Source organism: Zalophus californianus, chromosome 13, assembly GCF_009762305.2.
Source record: "Zalophus californianus isolate mZalCal1 chromosome 13, mZalCal1.pri.v2, whole genome shotgun sequence".
NCBI lineage: Eukaryota > Metazoa > Chordata > Mammalia > Carnivora > Otariidae > Zalophus > Zalophus californianus.
The window spans coordinates 30,334,948-30,361,696 of record NC_045607.1 but is presented as its reverse complement, the minus strand read 5'-3'; the positions used below and the strand labels follow the sequence as shown (position 1 = coordinate 30,361,696).

Sequence of the window (26,749 nt, the reverse complement as noted above, 5' to 3'; positions counted from 1 at the left end):
GTGTGTTTCTGCAGAGTGGGGCATTTCAGCTAATGGTTCAGTGAAATTAAAAAAAATCATGACAAGGAAAAAATAGTTTTTTTCTTGTTTTTTTTTATTGTACCTATATGACAAGATGGGTGTTAGCTGAACTTCTCATGGTAATCATTTCATAATATATGTAAATCAAACCAGCATGCTATATGCCTTAAACTTACACAGTGATATATGTTGATTATTTCTCAGTAAAACTGGGAAAACATTTTAAAATAAGGAAACAACTTGAGTCATCTGAATGAATATTGCTAATGTGATTTAGGCATTTTTTAAGATGGAGATAAAACGCTATATTTAGATTTACATGTGATTACTTTGCTTGATGTAATTCCTTGCAGAATAATACATGAACTATGATTATGAATGTGATAGACACCATTATTTTTTTTAATAACTTTTAAAATTTAGATGATTTTTCCTCTTCTTGTTCAAAAGGAGAGCACTCCACATGTAGATTCCAGGGACCGTGCCTCCTCTATCATAAACTCCATTGCAGGAGGAGGCTAGATGGAAGCCAACTTTCATTTGGTGAACCCTAGGTGGCTATGGATTCTGAATATATTTAGGTCTGGCAAAGTATGGTTGAGAAGGACAAGAGGAATTGCCCAAACATGGTGCTAGAAGGAAATCTACACAGACTAGTTGACTTGTGTTTCTAAAGTATGGGCATCTAGGGGCGCCTGGGTGGCTCAGTCGGTTAAGCATCAGCCTTCAGCTCAGGTCATGATCCGCGGGTCCTGGAATTGAGCCCCGCATCGGGCTCCCTGCTCAGTGAGGAGCCTGCTTCTCCCTCTGCTGCTCCCCCTGCTTGGGCTCTCTGTCAAGTAAATAAATAAAATCTTTAAAAAAATAAAATAAAATATGGGCTGCTAACTGTACAAGCAACCAGGTCTTGGGGTCACAACAATGCCAGAGCTTACATCTTTTTCTGGATAAAACCAAATTGAGGTGGCATACATTCTTTGTCTCAAGTGTTGCTAGTGTATGAGTTTTGCAGAGGACTCAACTTTTGTGGAGAATTCCCATTTAAAAAAAGCCATGCTATGGGGCACCTGGGTAGCTCAGTCGTTAAGTGTCTGCCTTCGGCTCAGGTCATGATCTCAGGGTCCTGGGATCAAGCCCCGCGTCGGGCTCCCTGCTCAGCGGGAAGCCTGCTCCTCCCTCTCCCACTCCCCCTGCTTGTGTTCCCGCTCTCGCTGTGTTCTTGCTGTCAAATAAATAAATGAAATCTTAAAAAAATAAATAAATAAACAAAGCCATGCTAACAGACATCAAATAACCCAAAAGTCATGTATCTGAAAAATGATCCTCTAAGAGTGGCCTGTTCCTCATGTCTCGTTTCTGGGAAGGTTTACGTCTCTATCCTTGGTTTGTGTTAAATCATATCATGTTTTGCCAAAGACCACTCCTACCACCCAGAGCCACTCAGCCCTATAACGTGAGTTCACCGGTACAGTGTGGGGATTGTTCTGTCTCTCTCTCCAGCCTTTTGGCCTAAAAGTCCCAGACGAGGCCGTGGACCCACCATGCGTGGTGTTCATATCTAGATGATCCCCACTGGCAGCACCAGGAAGATTGCAGCCCGAAGGGAAAATCCCAGCCTTCGCCTGACAGTAACACACAGGACCCTCCCCTGCCCCCCACCCCCACAACTCCCAATGCACACACTAGAAAGAAAACCATAAAACCCAAAAAAGCAGCTCTGTGGTTGGTGTCAAAAGTTCCTTTTCGTGCTTGTCATTCCCTCTGCCTGGAATGCACGTAAAAAGCTTTTCAGTGGAGTCAGAATTGTACATCATAACCAACCCTCACTACCTGGATCCTTCTCTGTCTCTCCTAAATTTTCCTCCCTAGTCCCTCTTCTCTTCTATTAGTATTTCTCTTTTCCACAGGCAGTTCCACTGTGGACCCCTATACCCTTTCTAAACCCCTTTTTCTTTTCTTCCCTTCCTTCCTGCTTGCCTTTCTTTCCCTCCTTCCTTCCTCTTTCATTCATTCATTTCCTATTATGTGTCAGGTATTGTTCCAGGGCATACAGCATAAATGAAAAAGAAGAGTCCAGATATTGGGAAGTTTATGTCCTGTGGGGGGAGAAGGAGGGGGAAATATCCCAAGATAATAAGGGAATTTCAGGTCATGACAAGAGCTTTGAAGAGAATCAAACTGGGTAAGTGATAGATGGGCCTGGGGGTCGGGAAGGGGGATGGCGACTGCTTTAGAGAGGATGGGAAATCTATCGGGAAGGGTTAAAATTAAGTTGAGGCCTAAATTATAGGAAAGATTCAGCCAAAGGAAAACTGTTCCAGATAGACAGGATGGCCACGCAAAGGCCTTGCGGTAAGAGTCAGTGCAGCAAGTCTAAGCAAGTGAACGCGAGCTGGCGTGGTTAGAACCTGGAGAACGCGGATGGGAGTGGTAATAAGACATGAAGTCTTATTAATCTGCAGGGGCAAGATTCCACCTGGCCTGGAAGGGAATGTAGGGGGGCTGAATTTTATTCTAAATGCAGTAGGAAGCCAGGTCCTAGCAAAGTAATGAACTATTTATATAGAACACTGACTATTCATTATTTAGTTCCTATGCATTCTCCACAGGCTGGTCCTATAAAGATTTCAGGACAGTGGGACGCACAGGAAGAATTTATTACAGGGGCGCCTGGCTGGCTCAGTGGACCATACGACTCTTGATCTTGGGGTTGTGAGTTTGAGCCCCATGTTGGGTGTAGAGAGTACTTAAAATCTTAAAAAAAAAAAAGAATTTATTACATGCGGAGTTTGGCACACACAGAAACAGGTGACCCTCTGCTTCACTCTACATCTTTGTCTTCCTCCTCCATCTCTCGGACATCTTAAAGCTACCCCATTCCTACATACTTACACCATGTGTTCCGTGTTTCTTTTGAATAAATTCATCATTTGGCTTTGGATTTTCATCTGCTTTTACCCCAGATTATTAGTAGAGCTGCCTCTTTTGAATCAGTTCATTCACTCACATTTCTGTGTAGGACATTAGGGAAAATAATCAAGAAAATCTGTTAAGTTCTAAGCCAAAAATCCCCATTCTTAAGAGTGATGACTCACGACAATGCTACAACACAAGTCCTGGAGTGAGCTGGAAGCCACAGCACATTTCCACTGCAGTTCTAATACATTAAGTACTTTTTAATTACATTATCAATCATCTTTGACATAGCCCCCAAAGGTTTTCCAAATAAAATCCAGCCTAAAAACAAAACCCGTGCCAGTTAATGAGCATTTCTCAGCGAATTCACTGTAGTTGGGATAAAAATATCCAAGTGGTTCATGTGACTTAAAATTAGCCAACTTCATATTGTGTACTACTGTAACTCACAATGTTTCGTAGTGTATATAAAAATCCCACAGCAATCAACTCCAATTAGAATGCCTCTCTACCCAAACTTAAGTTACCAATTAAATAAGTTCTACCAAATAAGGAGTGTATCCAAGGTAAATTGGATTAATCCCATCATATTAATCCGATTTGTTCTCCAGTTGCACGGTTGCATTCTCAACCCTTTTTTCTTTAAACAACAATAAAAAGGAATGCACAATTCAAATGTTTCCACTTAAGAAATACAACTAAATCAGTTATGAATTTTTAAGCCAACAGCCCATAATTGTGAATGGCTACCTTGGGACTCCAAAATGCAGTGTGTGTGTGTGTGTGTGTGTGTGTGTGTGTGTGTGTGTGTGTGTGTGTGTAGTTTTGATACTATTCACATTAGAAAAATCCATCCAAAGAAATCTGATAGAGGGGCATCTGGGTGGCTCAGTTGTTGAGTGTCTGCCTTCAGCTCAGGTCATGATCCCAGGGTCCTGGGATCGAGCCCCGCATTGGGCTCCCCACTCTGTGGGAAGCCTGCTTCTCCCTCTCCCACTCCCCCTGCTTGTGTTCCCTCTCTCGCTGTGTCTCCCTCTGTCAAATAAATAAATAAAATCTTAAAAAAAAAAAAAAGAAATGAGAGAGAATGACAAAAGTCTTCTCAGGATGCCTCGGTGGAACAGGTGTTTTAATTTGAACTGATACATCTATGCAAATATACCCAGTCACAATAGGGAACTTCTTAGGCCCGACAATTATTTAAACCCTGAAGGGTGAGCAGGTTCTGTTAGAGACCTTTACCCTCCTGGTGACCTATGTCCTTTAGTTCTCCTCTAGCCCCCTTGCTTAGGGATTAAACAAGACTTCAGCTTTGGTGTAAAGCTGTCAGCTGTCCTAACCAAGGACAGTATACAAAAACTGGACTCTAGGAATGAGGGAGAAAAGGGAGGGAGATCTAGAAGAGGGTGAGGATAAGACAGCAGAACTGAGCCTGCCTCTGCAGAAAACGTCCAAAGACAGTAGGCTCTAGTTAAGATCGATGGGGGAAGGCATCTTAGTGGATAGGTAGGAAATTAGACAAGGCAAAGATGGCTTTAGCCATCCAGAAATGAAGGAGTCAAGGGAGGAGATATCTGCATGCGGTAGACAACTGAATCCGAAAGAGCAGAAATATAAACCAGCAATGATTCCCTATCTTCTGCTTAGCTAGCTTAGATGTAACTCTCCTGTTGCTGGGCAAAAAAACATTCCTGAGGAGATCCGATCGTTAATGCAACAGACTCTAATTTAGAGTTGCAGGCCGGGGGTGCTTCTGTTCCTGAACATGGGATAAGCCAGTGATGGGGAGAGGATGAATGAAGCAGTGGAATCTGAACAGCCTGACAAGTCATCCAGAAGCTCCGCTCACTTTGGACATTCCTGAGCGACACATGACATATCACGAGAACAATACAATACACACATAGACCTGCTGGTTCCCCAAAATCTACAGGACAATGAGGTTCTACCATGGGAGCTTACAGAGACATTGTTCCGCCCAGGTTACAGTCAGGTTCTACAAAAGAGATGCTCACAGCACGGATATTTAGAAAATGAACGTGCTTAAGAGAAAAGTGCCGGAGCTGGAAGTCCACTGCTGTCCAGCTTAGCGACCCTGGGGAAGCGGTTTCACCTCCCTTGGCCTCAGTTTGTCCATCTGCAAAGTATGGTGTAGAACTCCCACGTCCTGTCTACTGGGAGGATGGAAGCTCACTGGAAATTTCAAAGCAAATGAAGACGTGGCGCTGAAACGACCTGTCAACGCTTGAACTCCGATGTCGACATCCATCTTCACGAGGGGACTTATTGGCCTCCGGCTTGGTAAGTATCGTCAGGGGACATTTAAGTGTAACTTTGGAGGAGAGTAGTTTTCAGATGCAGGTCTTGGAATAAGCTCGAGAGCAGTCTCAGATCATTTCCAGTTCGAACAAACCATTATTTTTGTCTTGGTTGGAGGCAGCGCCAGGTGAAAGCTGAGCTACATCTCCTTCACAAATCACAACAAGTCAGCCTTTATTCTAGGAGTTTGGTCCAGAATGGCTACTCTCCGGGCGGGAGCCCTATGCCCTACTGCACACTTGAAGCAGTATCACTAATATCTTTATCCAAAATACACTTGAGTGTTATATACTCATTACAGAAGAGAAAAGAACTAGTATTTGCCAAGTGCCTTCCATGGGCTAAGTAAGCACTTGCTGGGTGTTTTATATATGTTCTGTCACTTAATCCTCAAGGCAACTTTCAAAGGTAGGTATGGCCATCCCCATTTTACAGGTGAAGAAACAGAGACTCAGAGTGGTCATGACTTGCCCACATGCACATCGGTAGGACATGGCAGAGATCTGAAATAAAAACTCAGGCCCTTCCGACTTCACAGTCTATGCTTTTGCTACTCTAACACCCTGATACCCAGAAAGAAAAAAAAAATGAGGTTGAATGGTTAGCCAGCAAAGTTAGGGAAAAGGATATGCTATTAGTAAAGAGCTCACCCAGTTTACATCATTCTTCAATGTCCAATTTTCAAAGAATCAGAATATGATAGAAACATTCAATATGAAATCACTACTAAACATAAGCAGTCTGACCTTGATGATCCAGAAGGCGCTTCCAGATCTTGCTGTGCCTTAAAGTTCTCACTAACAATACTGACCATCAGTACACTACAGATGCATGGGAAAGAAACACCATGTAACAGAAGCGAGATCACCTGCCACCAAGTCGTCAGGCACTGCCAACGGCTCTTACCGGCTTTTACCGGCTTTTACCACACCAGGTCAAAGAAACAAATGGAACCTGTCAATATGGTCCTGCCTCTTTGGACATATGTTCTAGACATACATCCATTCTCATGCCCAGTGAGAAAGAAATCCCTTCAAAAGGATCTCACCTTTCACCAAATTCTACCCTTGAAGTCCTAAAACGGTCATTATCTTTGTGCACAATATTTTTGGCAGTCACGAGCTCGATCACAAAGCAGAGCTGACGATGAAGGCAGAATACAACTGGTATTTAAATGCCCCCTGGGCAGGCGGGTCAGACTGCATGAGGCAGTGTGGCTGTGTGGAGGGAGAGGGGTCCTGCCTCAGGGCGAACATCCACTCCTGCCAGAGTTACCAAAGCCAAGGTTCTTGACGTGTACGTTCTCAGCTGTCTCAGTGCCTAGATCCCTAACAACATGAAACAATGAAATAACTGCAAGCAACCATGTCGAAATAAAGAACTCGGTATCGGAATCACCGAGAAGCGGCCAAGTTCAGAAAGGCATTTCTTGGCACACTACAGCAGACTGGGATGAAAGTTGTACCGGAGGCTGGAGAAGAGCCCGATGTGCTTCACGAGGTTGGGCTCCACCACATAGGCCCGCTCCCCCTTGGCCCTCAACAGTGAGTAGAGTGCCATGTCCTTGCCAAAGCCCTTGTGGCAGTACACCTGAGACAGGTAGGTGAGGGTCCGGCGGGCCGCAGGGGCAGGGAAGAGCATGGCGGGGGTGCAACACTGAGAGGCAGGGACCACGCTGTACAGGGAAGGACTCAGCCGCCGCAGTTCCAGGAAATAGTGCCGGCCCACCAGTTCTACCAGACCCATGCTATACAGGGAGAAGAAGAGCATGACGGGCCAGCTGAACCCTGGACGGCTGGCAAACCGCATGTATATCCAGGTTAGCAAGGGCCCCAGCAACATGCCCACGCCGACCCACTCCAGGATCCGCATGGGCTCTGGGTTGATGTAGTGCTGGAGCCTCTCGGGATGATAGAGCTTCAGATAAAGGGCATCTCTGAGGTGTGGCTCGGAGAAGCGAGCCCGCAAAAGGTGCTCCAAAACTGGGAAGATTTGCTCTTCTGGGACGGCGTCATCTTCCACCATCAGGACATAGTCTGGGTTGTAGGTCTGCAGGGAGGACTCCAGGCAATAGACATAGTCCTGCTTCTCTTTCTCAAACGAGTTGGTCGAAGGGTCATCACCATAATCATCCTCAGTGCCCTCATAGCGGTTGGCCACCGGGACATACTTCGACAGCAGCTTGGCATCGAAGTGGCTCACGCTACGTTCCACATTGCATAGGAAGAGCTGGTGCCCCTCGCACTGGGGGCCGCATTGTTGCAGAAGCCGGTGAAACTGGGACACCACCTGCAAGACATAGTGGAAGCCAGGCTGCCTGTCGACAGTGATGATGGTGATGACCAGCCAGGGGCGGGGGGTGGCCTGCCAGACGATGGGCACCGAGCCATTGGCAGACGGCAGCTCCTCAAAGTAGTGGAGGGCAGCTTCGCCCTCTTTCAAACTTTGCTGCAGGAACTCTTGACTCATTTGGTTCAGGTGCCAATGGCGCAGATAGAAATAAGAGTGCAGGAGCCGGTGACAGGCTAGGGGGGCCAGCAAGCCGAACGTCACCACCGTTAAGATCAAGAGCTGGACAGCGGTGCTGCCCCAGGAGAGCCGCCTCAGCCTCCGGAGAAGCATGGCAGTGGGAGGGGCTGATGTGCTCATGAGGTCAACTTCTGGTCAGGTCTGGTCCCAAGAACAAACCATCCTGGAACACAGGCCCGAATCTGCACAAGTCAAACCTAGAGAGAGACAAGTACAGAATGGTAAGAGGCCTTAAAGAACAAACAAAAAAACCCAGAGACAGAATGCAGCACATATCAACCCAGAAATTCTAATTCTAAGTTGTAGCTACTAGAGACTTCCAAGTACTTTCTCCAGTACACTATTCTTCGGTTGTGTGGGTTAATGATCTCTGGGATTCTTTCATTATTTCTACTATAAGTAAGGAAATCCTGGTGTACCCAAGCAAGTTGCTACACCCTCAGATGGTTAGTTGGGTTTACAATGTGCCAGAAAATCATCAGGTTGGCTAGTAAGATCCTTATTTCAATGCAGCAGCTACATAGACCTGTGTTCTTAAAACAGATGAAAAAGCAAGACTTGACACAAAGCAAATACACATTTAAAGTAAATTCCAAAGTGTGTATTGACTGACTACGCATAGCAGTTTCTGAAAACTGTCTTTTCTGCACATCCCAAACAAGAAAAGGACTCTTTAGGATTCTCTGAGATGTCTTTGTCAAGATCTTCCATTCTTATTTCTCTAATCTCATGCAACTATACTTAAAACTGCATCTTAGTTTAATCCTGATTGTTCTCCCATTTTATTTTTTATAGCACTACCACAGGAATCAGTATCTCCCATATGCAAGCGAACTCCAGAGCCCCAGCCGTGGGAGGGGAGGAAATATCTGAAGAAAGGTCCATGAGCAGCTTTTTTTTTTTTAAAGATTTTATTTATTTATTTGCGAGAGAGAGAATGAGAGATAGAGAGCACGAGAGGGAAGAGCGTCAGAGGGAGAAGCAGACTCCCTGCTGAGCAGGGAGCCCGATGTGGGACTCGATCCCGGGACTCCAGGATCATGACCTGAGCCGAAGGCAGTCACTTAACCAACTGAGCCACCCAGGCGCCCGTCCATGAGCAGCTTTGCAACGAAGGAGGGAGGGATAACAGAAATGAAGATGAAAGAGACAGTTACCCCCAGCCTGGTCCAGAAAGGATGTCGCATGACGTGATGGCTCAGAGTGCAGGCTGGAGGTCAGGCACACATGTGACTCCCAACTCAGCCACTCAGTGGGTGGAAAGTCCCATCATTTCTCCACAGCTTTGGGGCGCCTGGCTGGCTCAGTCGGAAAAGCCTGCGACTCTTGATCTCGGGGTCCTGACTTGGAGCCCCACAATGGGTGCTCAGATTACTTAAATAAAACTTTTAAAAAAAATGTATCCATATGGGGGCACCTGAGTGGCTCAGTTGGTTTAGCATCTGACTCTTGGTTTCAGCTCAGGTCATGGTCTCGGGGTTGTGGGATCAAACCCAGTGTTGGGCTCCGTGCTCAACACGATGTCTGCCTGAGATTCTCTCTCCCTCTCCCTCTGCCCCTCCCCCCACTCACGCCTGTGCTCTCTCTCTCAAATAAAATAAACAAATAAAATCTTTTAAAAAAATGTATCCACACAGGGGCAGCTGGGGGGCTCAGTTAAGTGTCTGCCCTTGGCTCGGGTCGTGATCCTGGGGTCCTGGGATTAAGCCCCGCATCGGGCTCCCTGCTCAGCGGGGAGTCTGCTTCTCCCTCTCCCTCTGCCGCTCCCCCTGCTTGTGCTCTCTCTGTCTCAAATAAATAAATAAAATCTTTAAAAATAAAAAAAATAAAAATATATTCATACATACAAACTCAAGTAATACCTTGGGAGTAAGGAGGCCTAATGATCTGAGGGAAAATAGACTCATATGAGAAACAGAATTAAAAGGACAAAACCAGTATAACACCAGTAATGTCAATGCAAAACGAAGCGGTGTCTAAAGAACAGAAGGTAAACCTAAACCTCTTATGTCAGAAGCATAATACAGTGTGTACACATTTGGAAGAAACCGCCTCACTTGTGAGTTATCTTGAAGGAAGGGCTGCCCAGGGACCATATGAGGTTGTAGTGCTGAGTTCAGGGCAGTCATTTCTGTGTCCTCCCTTTCTCGGACACACAGAAAGACCATATTCCCTAGCTCATCTTCTTCCAGGTGGGGTCCAGTGAGTAAGATTTGCCAGGAAAATATGAGCAAAGTGATAGGTGTGACTCCTGGGCCAAGGTGGTTGAGAGCATTTGTGCCTTCCCAACTTTCTCATTCTCCATTTGCCCACTGAGTGGCTCTGGAGGAGGGTGGAGCCAGCAGATGGCGGGAGCCTGAGGTCTTGAATGATTCAGAGAGGGAGGTCCCTCCCACTACTCACCTCCCAGGAGCCTTCCAATCTAGAGTGGGCTGTGTGGGGAGTAATACATAATCCACTGTGTCTAGTCACTAATGATTTTTGGACTAGTTTATTACAGCAGTAACCTGTCCAGCCCACTAGAACTGTGTACAATACCACACCTCTCTCTATAAGATAATGACATAATAATTCAATACAGGCTCATTTCAGCATCAGAAGCACATCATACTGTGGGACCCAGAGGTGAGACAGACTACCCCAGTACTAGTAAGTAGTACCTGAAGAGGGAAATAGCAGGGAGAGGTTTGAATAGCAGGCAATCCCAGGCCTGCTGGTTTGTGAACGTTCACAGTACGATAGAAGGGATGCTTCTCCCTGTGAGCTGCTCAGGCCAATGGAGTTAATAAATCACGTGGATGCACATCACTCCTAATGGAAACCAAGGACTGAAATTGCATTGAGCTTATACTCCTGGTAAGGAACGGGGTCATTCAGGTGTCTTTCTGCTCACCTTGTTCTCCCTGCGCTTGCTATTACCCAAGAGAGCGTACCCACTTAGAAGGAGGAACAAAATACAGCCACCAAGATAAGGCCTGCAGCTTGGAGAACGCCAGGCCCATGGTGAGCACAGACGTGACAATGTGACAATGTGACACTGCAGAGCTCTGTGTTTGGTGCCAAATCCCCATCCACACTCCTTTGACACAAATTGGTGAGTTTCTGGTAAAGCAAGAATGTGACGCTCTTTAGTCCAGATCAGTCCCAGGGGTGGGCTGTTTAAGGATTGTGTGTGTGTGTGTGCGTGTGTGTGTGTGTGTGTGTGTGCACACACACAGTTATCATTTAAAAACATAAATCTGCTCATATCACTCTCCTGCTTAAAGCCCTTCTTTAGCCTCCCATTGCTCTGGTAATAAAATCCACATTTCTTTTTTTTTTTTTTTAAAGATTTTTATTTATTTATTTGAGAGAGCGAGAATGAGAGAGAGAGAGAGCACATGAGAGGGGGGAGGGTTGGAGGGAGAAGCAGACTCCCCGCTGAGCAGGGAGCCCGATGCGGGACTCAATCCCGGGACTCCAGGATCATGACCTGAGCCGAAGGCAGTCGCTCAACCGACTGAGCCACCCAGGCGCCCTAAAATCCACATTTCTTATTATGGTCCACGAGACCCTTTATGATCTGGACTGTGCGTTAGTTACTCAAAATTAGAGGTTGGCAATATTTTTCTGTAAGGGGCTAGATAGTAAATATTTTGGATTCTGTGGGCCACATACTGTCTCTGTTGCATATTCTTCTAGACTTTTTCTTTTGTAAAACTCTTTAAAAATATAAAAACTATTTTTAGTGCTCCAGCCACATAAAAACAAGCTGCAAGCCAAATTTGGCCAGCAGCCCATAGTTCACCAATCCCTGTTCTAGACTAGCACTCTCCAATAGAAACATATGCAAGGGCCACTTAGGTATTTAAAATTTTCTAGCAGCCACAGTAAAAAAGCAAAAAGAAACAGATGAAATTAATTTTAATAATATATTTTAAATACAATACATCAGAACTGTTATTTCAACATGAAAGCAATATGAAAAATTATTAATGAGGTATTTTATGTTTTTTTTATACTAAGTCTTTGAAATCCAGTGTATATTTTACATTTACAGCATATCTCAATGCAGACTGGTCACATTTCAAGTAATCAATAGCCACATATCACCAATTAGTAGCTCTAGACACACTGATCTTTCAGAACACTGACTATGCTACACTCTTATCCAACTCCTGGCCTTTGCTCACACAACTCCCACACCCCTGAACATTTTAGTCCCCCAGCCTCCCTGCTTCTTTATGTAGATAGCTTCTTCTCATCCTTTAATACACTCTCCCTGACCCATGCAAAGTAGGGCCTACCAAATTGGCACACACGTATTTTGCTAATGGGAGTATAAATCAGCACAACCTCTGTAGAATTAATTTGGGAATATCTAGGAAAACCACTAATGACTCTGCAAATTCCATTTCTAACATTCCTTCCTAGATAAATATTCTCAAGTGTGAGAAATGACTTGCGGCATCATTTGTAATAGCAAAATACTGCCAAGTGCTCATCAATTGAGAGTGAGTCAAATAAATTATGATACATCCAAAGAATGGAATACAAAGTACCCATTAAAAGCAAGCAAACTTGGAAGAGACCAAGATGGCAACATACAAGGCTCCTGAACTTCTCTCCTCCCATTGGATGCATTAAATGTACAGCTACATTATGAGAAATTCCCTGAGAGAAATCCAGAAACTAGCTGAGGAACCATTTCCCCCCTAGGGAAAATGACATAATACCCACGTTGAAAGAGGTAGGAAAGAAAGGCTGAGACACACTCCAGCCATAAACCCCACCCCCAATACAGTGCCCTATAACGGGGAGGGAACTTCCCATTCCCAGCTTCTCCCTGAGGAGTAAAGGGTTTGGGCCACATATCTAGCACCCCAAATTTTAAGACTCCCACCTGAAAGATGGGCTCGCAAAACATCTAGCTCTAAATGCCAATGGGGCTTGCATCCAAGAGACCAACAGGACCATAGCAAACAAAGAAGCAGTTCTTTGTGAGAACATGAGCACTTGCCAGTTCTATCCCCTCCAGGGCTCAGCATGCAGGGAGCAGGCAAAAATGACCATCCCCTAATTTTTCCCTGGAAGGGTTTTGAGTGCATACTTTACAAATTCCTGCCACAGGGTCCAGCTTCTAACTTAGCACATATTTAGGAGCTGGCTGAGATTCTCCCTAGAACCCAGGGGAACTGATAGGCACTTCTCCCACCTTCTCCCATGGGCTCACTCCAATGATAAAACCAGATCCCCAGCATCTCCCTGAAAGGAGCTTATACAAAGGCCTGGTGCCCCAGCTTTTGCAGCAACACCTGAGGGATGGGCCCCTGGATCACCTGGCTCTAATTGCCAATGGTATATGACTCAAAAAACCGAGAACCAATAGATGAATTTAGTGAAGTTGCAGGATATGAGATCAACATACAAAAATCAGTTGCATATCTATACACTAATAAGGAGAAATTAAGAAAACAATCCCATTTACAATAGCATCAAAAAGAATAAAATACTTAGGAATAAATTTAACCAAGGAGGTGAAAGATCTGTACACTGAAAACTATAAGACATTGTTGAAAGAACGGAAAATGACACAAATAAATGGAAAGATATTCTGTGGTCGTGGATTAGAAGAATTAATTAATTGTTAAAATGTCCATATTACCCAAAATGATCTACAGATGATCTACAAAGGATCTACAGATTCAATGCAATCTCTATTAAAATTCCAGGAAAAACAATCCTAAAATTAGTATGCAACTACAAAAGACCTTGGAGAGCCAGGGCAATTTAGAAAAGATAGGAGGTAAGCGTCTTGACATTGGTCTTGGCAATGATTTTTTTTTAAAAGATTTTATTTATTTATTTCACAGAGAGATAGCAAGAGCAGGAACACAAGCAGTGGGAGTGGGAGAGGGAGAAGCAGGCTTCGTGCCGAGCAGGGAGCCCGATGTGGGGCTCGATCCCAGGACCCTGGGATCATGACCTGAGCCGAAGGCAGACGCTTAACGACTGAGCCACCCAGGCGCCCCAATGATTTTTTTTTAAATTTTACACCAAAAGCACAGGCAACAAAAGCAAACATAACTAAGCGGGCCTATAACAAGCTAAAGGGCTTCCACACAGCAAAGGGAAACCATCAATAAAATGAAAAGGCAACCTATAAAATGGAAGAAAATATTTGTAAACCACATATTAGACAAGGAGTTCATATCCAAAATATATAAAGAATTCATACAACTCAATAGCAATAATAATAATAACCAACTTATTTAAAAGCAGGCAAAGAAGGATCTGAATAGACATTTTTTTCCAAAGACATATAAACAGCCAACAGGTACTTGAAAAGGTGCTCAACATCACTAATCATCATGGAAACACAAATCAAAACCACAATAAAATATCACCTCATACCTATTAAGATGTCTGTTATCAACAAGGCAAGAGATAAGAAATGCTAGCACAGATGTGGAAAAAGGAAACACTTGTATACTATTGGCTGAAACCTAAACTGGTAGAGCCACTCTGGAGATATGGAGGGAAAACAGTATGGAGCTTCCTCAAGAAATTAAAAGTACAACTACCAAATGACCCAGCAAACACCCATCTGGGTATATATCCAAAGAGAAAAAAAAATCACTATCTCAAAGAGGTATCTGGATTGCAGCATTATTCACAATAGCCAAGATATGGAAACAACCCAAATGTCCACTAATGGATGGCTGAATGGATGAAGAATATGTGGTGTTATCTATGCAATGGAATATTATTCAGCCTTAGAAAAAAAGAAGGAAATCCTGCCATTTGTGACAGCATGGATGAATCCAGAAGGCATTATGCTAAGTGAAATAAGACAGAGAGACAGAAATACTGCATAGTATCATCTGTATGTGGAATCTAAAAAAAAGTCAAACTCACAGAAGCAGAATAGACTGTTGGTTACCAGGTGCTAAGGGGAGGGCAGTCGGAGTAGGGAGAGGTTGGTCACAGTTTATACTCTTTGACTCATTTTAGTTATAAGATGAATAAGGTCTGAGGATCTAATGCCTAACTTGGTGACTACAGCTGACAATACTGTGCCTGCTAAGATACAATACTGAAATTTGCTAAGACAATAGAACTTAAGTGTTCTCACCAAATAAAAAAGGTTCAAAAAAGCAAATTCTGGGGACGCCTGGGTGGCTCAGTCGGTTTAGCGTCTGCCTTCGGCTCAGGTCATGATCCCAGCATCCTGGGATCGAGCCTCATATTGGGCTCCCTGCTCCTCTCTCTCTCTGACAAATAAATAAATAAAATCTTTCTTTCTTTTTAAAAAGCAAACTCTTCATATATAGATATGGAAAAATTTTAAGATGTATTTTCAGAGAAAGAAGACCTAGAAAAGTCTGTCTAGCATGCTACTATTTGTGTAGCAAACGGGGGGAAATATACTCAAAGAGCACACTCTTAAATCCAGGTATGACCGGAGGGACCCTAAAAGCACCCAGCCTTCCCAGGCCCGTGGCTTCCTGCTTTATTTTCTAGGATCTTGTTAAGGGGCCTGGTGTGTGTGCAGGGCTGGCTTCAAATTTTCTGCACAAAAGAGGCTTGTATGTTCCAGGTGGATACAAGGGGAGAAGACTTTCTTGAAGCTGTTCATCAAGCAAGCATGATGATCTTCCTTCGATTTCGTTGTGTGGGGCAGGAGAAGTTAAGATGTCAGTCCTCTCCAAGCCCCCCTGTGTTGCTGCCCTCAGGCCCTATTATCCTGCCCCTGACACCCCAGGCTCCTGATTCTCTCTCCCCTCTGGCAGGTAGGTCAGGAACTGGAGCACCTGGTACCGACATCAAGAGGACCTTTAATCCCAGGCAATTTCCCCACTGGGGGCAATAAAATCATTAACATCTCAGGAATAGCTTGCTTTAAAAATATGGTGCCAGAGTGCTGTTCTCCTGATGAAGGTTCAATGGAAAGCAAAAGCAGCAGGCCAATTTCTAAGCCTGCAGGAAAAAAGAAAGGCTCTAGCAATCTGCTGAGTCTGGGACATTTCTAAAATGTTCACAAGGCATCTGGCCCCCATATCACTATAAACAGTATGAGTCAGGACAGACTAGAGTAATGACCCCTAAATCTCAGGGGTTTATAAGAAAAGAGGTTTAATTCTTGCTCATGTTACTTGTCCATTATGGATCAGTGAAGACTCTGCTCCCTGTCATTCACACTCTAGGACCAAGGTAGATGGAACTGCCTCTTTTCTAGAAATTGCTGGTTTTGTGGCAGAAAAGAAAGAGACACAGCTCAAGGTCACAGCTCAAAAATGACACACGTCACGTCCACCTACCTTTCACTGACCAGCCCAAGTTACATAACAACCCTTGAGTTCAAGAGAACAGAGTTATGTAATCTTCCTGCAAGAAGGGGTACCGAAAGACATACGGCCAAGCCTGAAGCTAATGATTAGGGAAATATATGTCTCTCCAGGGAGAGGCAGAAAATATCTTGGACAATAATGCAATCTAGTACACCCATTTTGGGCCATGGGGGGTGGGATCAGATCCTTCAACGATCAGCTGACTGGTTTGCCTAAAATTCAGCCACATGGAGTTAGGTAGATATTCAAGACTATGTTCTGGTTTGCTTTTTCAAACATCTTCTTAAAGGATTTAACCAATTGCTGCACCATGGGGTGTGGTGTTCCAGGCCTCCTATAATTTATTTCACTTTACTGATTTGGTTTTAAGATAACTTACCTGAAAACAGGATTTTGCAGTGGTAGTCTGAGGGAAGGAGGTCTCTACTCTCAGCCCAATATGGGGATGGGACAGAAGTAGGACCATGTGTGCATTACCACTCTGTCTTTTCCCAGAATTCCACAGTCACCCAGGGCATCACCAGCTCAGGACCACACTCCACAGATGTTGTGGGCTGACCGGCATTCGCGAGGTGGCCTGAAAGCAATGACACCATTACAGACCCGATTCAGATGGCGTAATGATTACTGAGTTATCTATGCCTTCCTGGTACACTTTGAAACACAACCATTTTGTAAATTGGATTATGTCTGTTACTGTGTCTCGGATGGAGGCTCAGAAAAGACAGTAAAAGACAAAGACACCAAGAAATGAACAGGAAATAGGGCTAGAATGAATAAATGGAGCGACAGTGACAGTTACATTTTCCTGCAGCTTCTAAAAATTAAGCTGGGGCCGCCTGGGTGGCTCAGTTGGTTAAGCGGCTGACTCTTGATTTCGGCTCGGGTCATGATCTCAGGGTGGGATCGAGCCCCACATCGGGCTCTGTGCTCAGCGGGGAATCTGCTGGAGAGTCTCTCTCTCCCTCTCCCTCTCCCTCTCCCCCTGCACTCTCTCTATCTCAAATAAATAAATCTTTTTAAAAAATAAAATAAAATAAATAAAAATTAAGCTGAAGGGCTCACAGGGGCAGATGAGGCAGTACACCAGGCTGAGTGTCAGGAGATAAGCAATCAAGACTGCTTCCCACTGCTGCCCTCCTACGTGAATGGCACCACCACTCTCCCAGGAACCTTGGGTCCAAAAGACCAGTACGTTCTGACTTCTCAGCCCTATCCGGTCACTTTCCAAGTCCCAGCAATGCCACCCATATGGCCTCTTTGGCGCCTCTCTTCCCTCCTCTCCCCGCCACAGCCATGCCCTTCTGCACTGCCTCACCCTTGTTACTCCTCATCACCTCCAGGCCAGCTGATAGCAACAGGCTCCTAACTAGGCCTCCGACTTCCAGAAGGAGCAATGGATTGGAAGCCAAAACATCTTGGTCCATGTCTGGTCCAGCACTCACTCATTAGGTCCATTTGTAAAATCATTTATCTGAGACTGCTTCTGCCAAATAGGAAAATGAAAAATACCTCGTTTATGGAGGCATTGTGGGGATGAAATGAGACAGTGGCTATGAAAGCCCTTTTTCAGACAGAAGACACTGCAAATGATGGTAACGTTTTACATTATCAGCATCCCTCTGATGCTCTGAACCACAGGTCTGAACACAACACTCTTTTCTGTGGAACTATTCATGATTCCCCAATGACTACAGAATGAAGTCCAAATTCTTGACCAAGATTCTTCACAATCCAGTTTCAACTATCTCTCCAGTCTTATTTCTTCTCCTCACACAGGCTACTCAACCATCAAGAATCAGCTCAAAAGGGACCTCATAAAAGCCAACCCTCATCTACCCCAAACAGAAATAAACTCTTGTTTCTCAAGTGCTTGGCCCCTTTACATAAATTTCCCTCCCAGAACATTCATTTATCACTTGCTACTTCAGACTGTATCTATGTATAGCTACCACTTATTAAGCTCCTACTACATACCCAAGTTCTGTAATAGACTCTTAACATCTATTTCATTTAACCAAAATAGCAACTCTTGAATAGCAATGGAACGAATCCCATTTAGAGGAAAAAAAATAAATGCTACCAAGTTGAGAGCAGGAAATTAAAACACAGGAGAAATTCCAAAGCCCATATTTTGTCCACAATGCCTGCTGCCCTCCATGGCTTTATTCATGACCCCTGACTTATGCCCCAATTGGACTTACAAATCTGTTGTTAGTGGAATTCAGTATGATTTATCTTTGATATCCCTTGCGGACTTATCACAGTACTCTATGCATAGGAGAGGCTCAATGTTTGTTAAGCAAATAAACGCTCACAGTCAAGTCATTTAACCTCGGTGGGTCTCAATTCCTTCAGCTATAAAATTGGGAGTATCAGAGAGCGTGGCCTTATAGTGTGCAGAGATCAACTTATTTGTACATGTCTACTGAGCACGTATTATGTGCTAGGCAATGTTCTAAGCATCTCATCAATCCTCATAAGAAGCCTATGAGAAATACTATTATTCAGTCCATTTTATACCTGAAAAACCTAAAGACATAATTAATCGTACCAAAGGTTAACAAAGCTTTTAAGTGTGTGGGAAAATTTGAACCTAGGCAGACAGGCTCCAGAACCCATGTTCCCAACCAATATGCAATACTGTCACTGCAGAGATTGGAAACCCAAGAAAATCAGCTGAAAAATCATTAGAAATGGTAACAGAGTTTCAGAATGTAAATATTAATATGTAAAAATAATGTAAAAATATATTTTAAAATAATATATAGTATTACACATACACACACACACACATACACACACACACAAACTGCTTCACCTAATCAGTCAATAACCAAATGAATTAATGGGATAAAAGATCCCTGTGAAAATGGGGTAAAAAACCTAGGAATAAATTATTTAGATATGCAGAATATACACACATACTATAAAATTCTACTGAAAGATATTTAAAAAGTCTTTAGTAAGTGGAGAAACATAAGATTTTCCCCATTGGAAAGCCTCACTAATGAAAGAGGATAGAGATCTCTTTCTCTAGAATTAATCTCTGTATTTAATATAATGTCAGTTCAACTTACTTCAGGAGGGAGGGGCCCAGTTCAACAAATGGGCACTTGATACAAATTGGTGGAACCTTTGGAAGGAAAATGGAACCAGTATCTATAAAAATTTTATATGTGCATCCCTCTTGACATAGAAATTCTTTCTAGATATCTATCCTGCAGAAATGCCAACACTTGCTACCAAAGATGGACAAGGAATGTTCATGGCAGTTTTTGTTTGTAATAGTAGGAAAGAGAAAGATAAAGAGGGGGAAGGGAGGGGAGACAGGGGGAAGAGAGAGGAGGAAAGGAGAGGAAGAAGGAAGGAGGAAGGAACTGCAGGGAAAGAAAATACCCAGCAACAGGAAACATATTTTTAGATAATTACACAAAGGGATGATAAGGAGCCATTAAAAAAGGAAGAGAAAGCTTTAAATATACTAACCTTTAAAAAGTCTTATCTAGGTCTCTGCTATGGACTGAATGCACTCCCCCCAAATTCGTGTATTGAAACGCTAATCTTCAACGTGATGGTATCTGGGTATGGGGTCTCTGGGAGGTTATTTAGGTCTTGCTGGTGGAACTCTCATGTTGGGATTAGTGCCCTTATACGAAGAGGTGGGAGAGTGCTGGCTTGCTCTCTCTGCTCTCCGCCAGTGAGAATATAGTGAGAATACAGTGAGAATACTGTGAGAAGGTAGCATCCATACACCAGGAAGAGGGCCCTCAGCAGAACCCAGCTATGAGAGCAGCCTGATTTCAGACTTTCAGCCTCCAGAAGGAAATGTTTTGCTGTTTACACCACTCAATCTATGGTAATTTGTTACAATTTGAGTAGATTTTAAGTCTCTACGGGAAAAATAATGCCAACCATGTCAGTGCAATTGTAGAAAAATGTACATAGTATGGTCATTCTATTTTTAATATGGAGTATAATTTAGGGAAAGAGAGATGAAGGTATGGAGGAATAGAAGCTTCCTGTTTTGCTTTTGCTTTTTTTAAGATTTTATTTATTTATTTCAGAGAGAGAGAGCGAGAGAGCGCAAGCACAAGCATGAGCAGGGAGAGGGGAGGAGCAGAGGGAGTAGCAGACTCCCCCGCTGAGTGGGGAGCCCGACATGGGGCTGGATCCCAGCACCGTGAGATCATGACCTAAGCCGAAGGCAGACGCTTAACCGACTGAGCCCCCCAGGCGTCCCCTTTCAACACTTTTGTAAAGAGTATATATTACTTTTATGATAATTATTAAACATTCATTCAACACATACTGAGTCTTGTGCTGGGCATTGGGATGGTGAACATGACATCCAGGGCCCCTATACTCTGAGGACCCTTGTTATCAAAATCCCATAGAAATCCAGACAAGATTTTGTTTGTTTCCTTTGGTGGCACAGGGAGGGAGAGGTTAGTTAAACTGACCAAAGCATTCAAAAGATTTTCTGGAATTAGTACTAATAAAAACTGCTACGAAATACTCGTTTTGCTGGCACATATACTAAAATTGGGAGGATGCATCAAAGATTAGCAGGGCCCCTGTGCAATAATAACATCAATTTTACGTAGCGCTTCATAATTTTTTATTGTGATGGTGGTTACATTTGATAAAATTCATCAAAATATACATTTAAATGGTGTATCTTATTGCATGTAAACTATACTTCAATAAAACTGATTTTTCTAAGAGCCAGGAAAATGATAATACAGAGTAGTAAGAGAGAATCTGCCTAAGCAGATCTTAAACCTACTATAAAACTTCAGTAATTAAAATAACATGGCACCAGCACCAAAATATACTGATAAATAGACAGAGGTGAAAATCCACACAGATACAAACTTGTAATAATTTAATCTACCATAATCGAAGCAATTTAAATTGGGGTGAAAAATGGACTTAATAGCTTTGTGGCAACTGGCTAACTCTTCAGGAAAAGTAAATTAGCTCTCCACTTTATAACTTAAGCTAGAATAAATTTCACATTAAAATTTTCAAACAAAAGCTTAAAGATACCTGAAGGAAATACAGAAGAATAGTTACATATTTTAGGAAAGGCCTAAAGGTTTAGGAAAGCCCCTTCTCATCAAGGTCCGCAAGCAGAAACCATTAAAAAAAAAAACACACCACTAAATGAAAAAGTTAAATTTGTATACGGTCAAAGGTGAAAAACTGACAAAACCATCAAGCAGACTGGGAAAGACTATGCAACATAAATGACAGAATTACTTCTTTACCGTGTAATATATAAAGAATGCTTAAAAATCAGGAAGAGAAAGACACTCCAATTGAAAAGGGGGCAAAGGAGGGGCGCCTGGCTGGCTCAGACCGTGGAGTGTGCAACTGGTGATCTCGGGGTTGTGAGTTCAAGCCCCAGGTTGGGCATAGAAATTACTTTTAAAAGACGGGGGGGTGGAACAAAAGAATTAAGAACGTTCACCCCTGCAAAAGCAAAAAGCCAGTACACAGAGGAAAAGGTATTAGCTACCCCTGGGTAATCAGACGTGCAAATTAAAACAAGATACTGTTTTTGTCTACCTTATTGGTTTAGATGTTTGTATGCAGAGAAAACTTTAAGACGATATCCAGAAAGTCTCAACAATCTAAATGAAGTTTTAAGTTATCTTTATCTTCTCCTTTACATTTTTGTTTCCTGAATGCTTTGTAATACACTAATCCTTAAAAAATTCTAATAATTTTAATAAGGTTAGGTGTTAGACACACGTAGTTTTCTCTTGTCACCGCCCAAAGTACCTGGTACAGTGCACTCTAGAAATGCACCCCTAAAAAAAGCTATCCCCCTTACCAGTCCAGTTCTCCTGGAGAAATACACGAGCGCACACGCACACACACCTGCAGGTTCTGCTAATGGGCCGCATTGTGAGATCATCATTGGAGCCGCCCTGCGCTTCTCCCGGGGGCGGCCCGGGACCAGCAGGGGATGCCAGGGTCACACCCACCCTGCAGGAGCTCTCGCCCCTGGGCACTTCGGGCGCAGTGCGGCACCGACAACGCCCGCGCCTAGAGGCCAGGAGGAGGATGTGACTAGCGGGGGGTGGTCCCCTCCAGTCTTCGCGGAAAGAGAATGGGAGCGGAAGACCACAATCCCGGATCTAGCGTCTGCTGCTGACCTTGGGCAGTCCCCGCCGCGCTCGGGCCTCAGTTTCCCCACCCGTAGGTCGAGGCTAACGGTTCCGATCGCCGCGCTGGCTCCCTTCGGCTGGTCTTTCCGGGAGCTGGGACGGACGGACGTCTTCCTCTGCCGGGTCGCCCTTCCTCGGTCCCCGGGCTGCAAGGTCGCGCGCAGAAACCCCACGCCGCAGCAGCGCTTTGGCGACCCCGGCCGGCCCGAGGGGCGGACGCGTGAGGGACCCTCGCCGCGTGCGGGCGGCCATTAGGCGATGCGCCCTTTGGCTGTGCGGCCCCGCCAGGCGGGCCAGGAGCAGGGTCTTACCTGAGCTCGCACGCGCCCGGCTCGCGCCTTCCTGTCGGCCTCGCGGCGCAGCCGAAGCGGGCGAGGGGTGGAGAGACGCCCTCGCCGCGACACTCATTCATCCCTGCCCTAACACCGGCCCGGGCCACGCGGGGGACGCCGTTCTGGGGTCCCCGCGGTCCTCCGGCAGGAAGCGGCCGGCGCCCCGGCCCGGGCCTCAGAGAAGCTCGCCTGCCCAGAGCGCACGGCCGGGAGCGCCGGCCCTCCGGAGCGGCGCCAGCACCCGCCGCGGCTCTCCCCGCGCCAGCGGCGGCCCGGGTAATCCTCGTCCCCGCGGTCCGGCTGCGATGCCAGAGAGGCTGGGCAGATTGCACGCAGCGAAAACCTACCCGGTGGGGGCGGTCAGCTCCGTCCTCCGCGCACGCCGAGGGCCGCCTCTGGTGTCGCCTAGGCGGGCTGGCTCATCGCCACAGAGGAGCCATCGCCCAACCCCGAGGCCCGGGCGGAGCGGGCGCCGCGCGGCTCGGGTGCGCGCCGGAGCCTCACCTCCTCCAGCGGCGCAGCTCCCGCGCCGGGTCCCCTGGCTCCGGCAGGCCATGTGACCTGCGAGCTGCGGAGCGACCGCAGCCCGCAAAACCAGCTTGAGGGAAAAAAAGGACGGCAAAAGGCGCCAACTGATGGGCAGAAAGGGAAAAGCAGGCTCAGGGCTAAGGAAATTGAAACGCTGGAAGGATGAGGTCTCTGCGCTTTTCACAGCCCCAGCCGGCCTGCAAGCGTGTTCTCCGCTGGAGGGAATTGGTTTTGCCCATAATAAAAATAACAGCCGACACCACTTCCGCCCCAAATCCCTACCGCACTCAACCTTATGCTGGGCGCCTTATGAACGTCACTTCACTGCTGGACGTGAGAGATTATCATCCCCAATTTGCAAACGACGAAAGATTTGAGAAGATAATTGCCAAGTGCAAACCCTTCCTTATTCCAAAAGCCAGAAATGTAAACATTTATTTAAAAAAATCAGAAAGGTTTGGTTTAACCAGGTCACCTAGCCAGTCATGGGAGTTAGGTCTGTGGCTCTTTCCACTTACCTGTCAGTCTCCCGGGAGTGGCTTCCGTGGTTCAGTACCCATCCCCAACCCTTCATTTTGGCAGACATTTATTGAATTGTTCTGACGTCGTGCCAACACCACAGATGAGAATGAGGTAAGAATGAGACCGCCTACTTCCAGATTTCTTATACATGAGAAGGTTAAAAATTTTGCAAAGAACATCTAGGAGAGAGAGCTGAGCAAAGGGAGAAGAAACTCATGAGACAGATGTCTGAAAAGTGGCTCTCATTACTAATGAAGGGCTTTCATGCATTGAGAGAGGTCATTTCTGAGCTTTGTCTCTCAGAAATCATTTAGTTAACAGGCCACAGAGGTTTAATAAGAGATCCAAAAATAACTGGGTGAGAGCTGAAGGAGATAAGTTAGTGCTCATTGTCAAAGTGCCAAATAGTCAATAAGTATATAATAAATGCTCATTTAAGTGGTATGTGATGATGTGATCTGTCATACACTGTACCCTTTATTTTATTCACATTTGAATGAAACTACCTAAAATCTAAGCACTTCTAAAAAGAGCAGTGAGGTCTCAAGCCAACTCAGTCTCCACATGAGAAGTGCAGAAGATTTTTTCCTCTTGGATAGGTCGTCACTACTCGTTCCAGCATAGGTATGTACATCTGTTCCTGCCTTCAGGGCTGCCCCAAGTCGTGCCAGCAGGAAGCATGTTTCTTTTGTGAGAGGAATAGAAGCCGGCATGATATTTCATCAGGGGGACCCATAGAGATTTATTCATATTAATGAAATGACATCTCTTGGGGTGCCTGGGTGGCTCAGTCCTTAGGCGTCTGCCTTCGGCTCAGGTCGTGGTCCCAGGGTCCTGGTATCGAGCCCCGCATCGGGCTCCCTGCTCCGCGGGAAACCTACTTCTCCCTCTCCCACTCCCCCTGCTCGTGTTCCCTCTCTTGCTGTGTCTCTCTGTCAAATAAATCAATAAAATCTTAAAAAAAAAATGAAATGACATCTCTCAATGCACGAAAGCCCTTCATTAGAAAGCTATTACTTTGGGTCTCGAACGTTCTTTGGTCTTCGAGAATCCTGTTTTAAGCAAATACTGTTCTGAATGATATAACACTGGAGGTATGAGGAAATGGGCACATTGGTTGAAAACAAGTCGCGAGGAGCTCAGGAAAGCAATATGGAATGACCCTGGGGAGGAAAAAGGAAAGCCAAAGGAAAATGAAAGCCAGCTAGATTCTACTCTGGCTTCCTAGGGTTTCCACCTAATAGTTTTATTGCATTTCTTAGTGCTTCTAATTCTAGGTCAGCTTGCCTTTCTAGACCGGGGGTTAGCAAACTACAGCTCACTGCCTGATTTGTGCAGCCCACAAACTAAAAATGTTTTTTTTTCTTTTTAAAAAGATTTTATTTATTTATTTGACAGAGAGAGAGCACAAGCAGGGGGAGTGGCAGGCAGAGGGAGAGGGAGAAGCCGCTTCCCGGAGGAGCAGGGACCCCAACTTGGGGCTTGATCCCAGGACCCTGGGATCATGACCCAAGCTGAAGGCCGTCTGTTAACCAACTGACCCACCCAGGCTCCCCAAGAATGGTTTTTATACTACTGGATGGTTAAAAAATAAAAAGAAGAATATTTTGGTACATGTAAAAATGATATGAAATCCAAATTTCATGTCACTGGTGCATGGTCATTCCTTTACATGTGTCTATGGCTGCTATAGTGAGTTGAATAATTGTGACGGAGACCTTATGACTCACAAAACCTCAAATATTTACTGTCTGGTTTGCAGACACCTATTCTAAAAAGTCTATTCAGTGGTCACAAGGTAAGGCAGTAAAGCCAATAAATGCTTATGTAATTTTTCTTATGTCAGCATACTTGGTACTAGATATTAAATTCCGTTAGAATCTCATATCCATCTACCTGAGCATCCATCCATCCACCAGGGCATCCGTCCATCCTCTATTTTACAGCTAATATTGATTGAAGAATTGTTCTGACATAGTGCCAACACCATGGATGAGAAGGAGGTAAGAATGAAATGTGTGTCCTGCTCTCAAGGAGTCTGTCATTAGGAATGTCTGGAAGTATAGGAAAGACTGCCTAGGCTGACAGCTGGATCTGGCAGAGAGAACAGCTTGGGAAGCCGGTCCCATTTCCTGGACCAGTCCCAGACCTGCTCCTTCCAGATTTCTTCTACATTAGAGGTTAAAAAATGTTTTATTATTGTGATGTTGGCTCTTTAAAATTATGTGTGATTAAACTTCATCCAATAGGAAGAGAAATACACAATGATTTGAGGTTGTTTCATACTCTATTTGTTAAAATCATATGGGAAGTCTCTAATTTCCATGTTGGATGGTAGTTTCAAGGGTGTTTATTATCATTTTATATGATTATAGTTGTGCATAGGTAATAATAACTACATTTTTCTAATACAAGAAGAACAGGGAGCCCATTTTTCAGATTAAAGCCCAAAGTTGAACAGCTATCAAGGGATTTTATGAAAGACAATAAATTGAGGGATTCTAGAGAGAGGTAGGAGGAGTGGTAAAAGACTGGGAAAATTCTTGGAAAGACTAGATTCCAAGATTCTGGTTCTCATTTAGTAAGCCCCCTTCTTTGTTCCACATTAGCTGCCTTCCCTCCCTTGTGGTAATGAGGGTGTTTTCTCTTTTTTTCTTCTTTTTTTTATAAGACTGGACTTTGGGGTCACAGAGAGAGAGTAATCATAATTCTCATTACGTGTCTATGTAAGGACTTCTATCTATTAATGATAATAATAATAATATAAGAAATGCCCTTTGAAATCACCACCCAACATGGAGGGGGCCTGGGTGGCTCAGTTGGTTAAGTGGCCAACTCTTGATTTCGACTCAGGTCATGATCTCAGGATCGGGAGATCAAGCCCTCTTATCAGGCTCCGACCTGGGTGTGGAAACTGCTTGAGATTCTGACAACAGCTTCCATCTGTGTATATGATCCATACTTGTCCATCCTCTTGCTTGTGTTAAAGAAAAAATTGTTCAGTGGCACTTATTGAAGATGGTAAGGCATCAAGGGGGGCCATGATGGTAGGTGTAGGGACCCCTGAAATGGG

The 26,749-nt window shown here is 44.6% G+C and overlaps 1 protein-coding gene across 7 annotated transcripts; it reads right to left on the bottom strand.

Moving 5' to 3' along the window:
* Window positions 1-76: 76 nt before the first annotated feature.
* Window positions 77-24,438, bottom strand: PGAP4 (post-GPI attachment to proteins GalNAc transferase 4). Of its 7 annotated transcripts, none has more exons than XM_027616306.2 (3): window positions 22,974-24,438; window positions 16,495-16,692; window positions 77-7,982 (listed from the first exon to the last, which is right to left on the bottom strand). In XM_027616306.2, exon 3 carries the CDS (start codon window positions 7,903-7,905, stop codon window positions 6,694-6,696), a length of 1,212 nt encoding a protein of 403 aa, XP_027472107.1. In that variant the 5' UTR covers window positions 7,906-7,982; window positions 16,495-16,692; window positions 22,974-24,438; the 3' UTR covers window positions 77-6,693. The 7 variants fall into 7 exon arrangements, with proteins under 7 accessions (XP_027472107.1, XP_027472109.1, XP_027472108.1 ...); XM_027616308.2 differs by having other exon boundaries at window positions 23,673-24,438; XM_027616307.2 differs by lacking the exon at window positions 22,974-24,438 and adding an exon at window positions 22,606-22,709.
* Window positions 24,439-26,749: the final 2,311 nt, after the last annotated feature.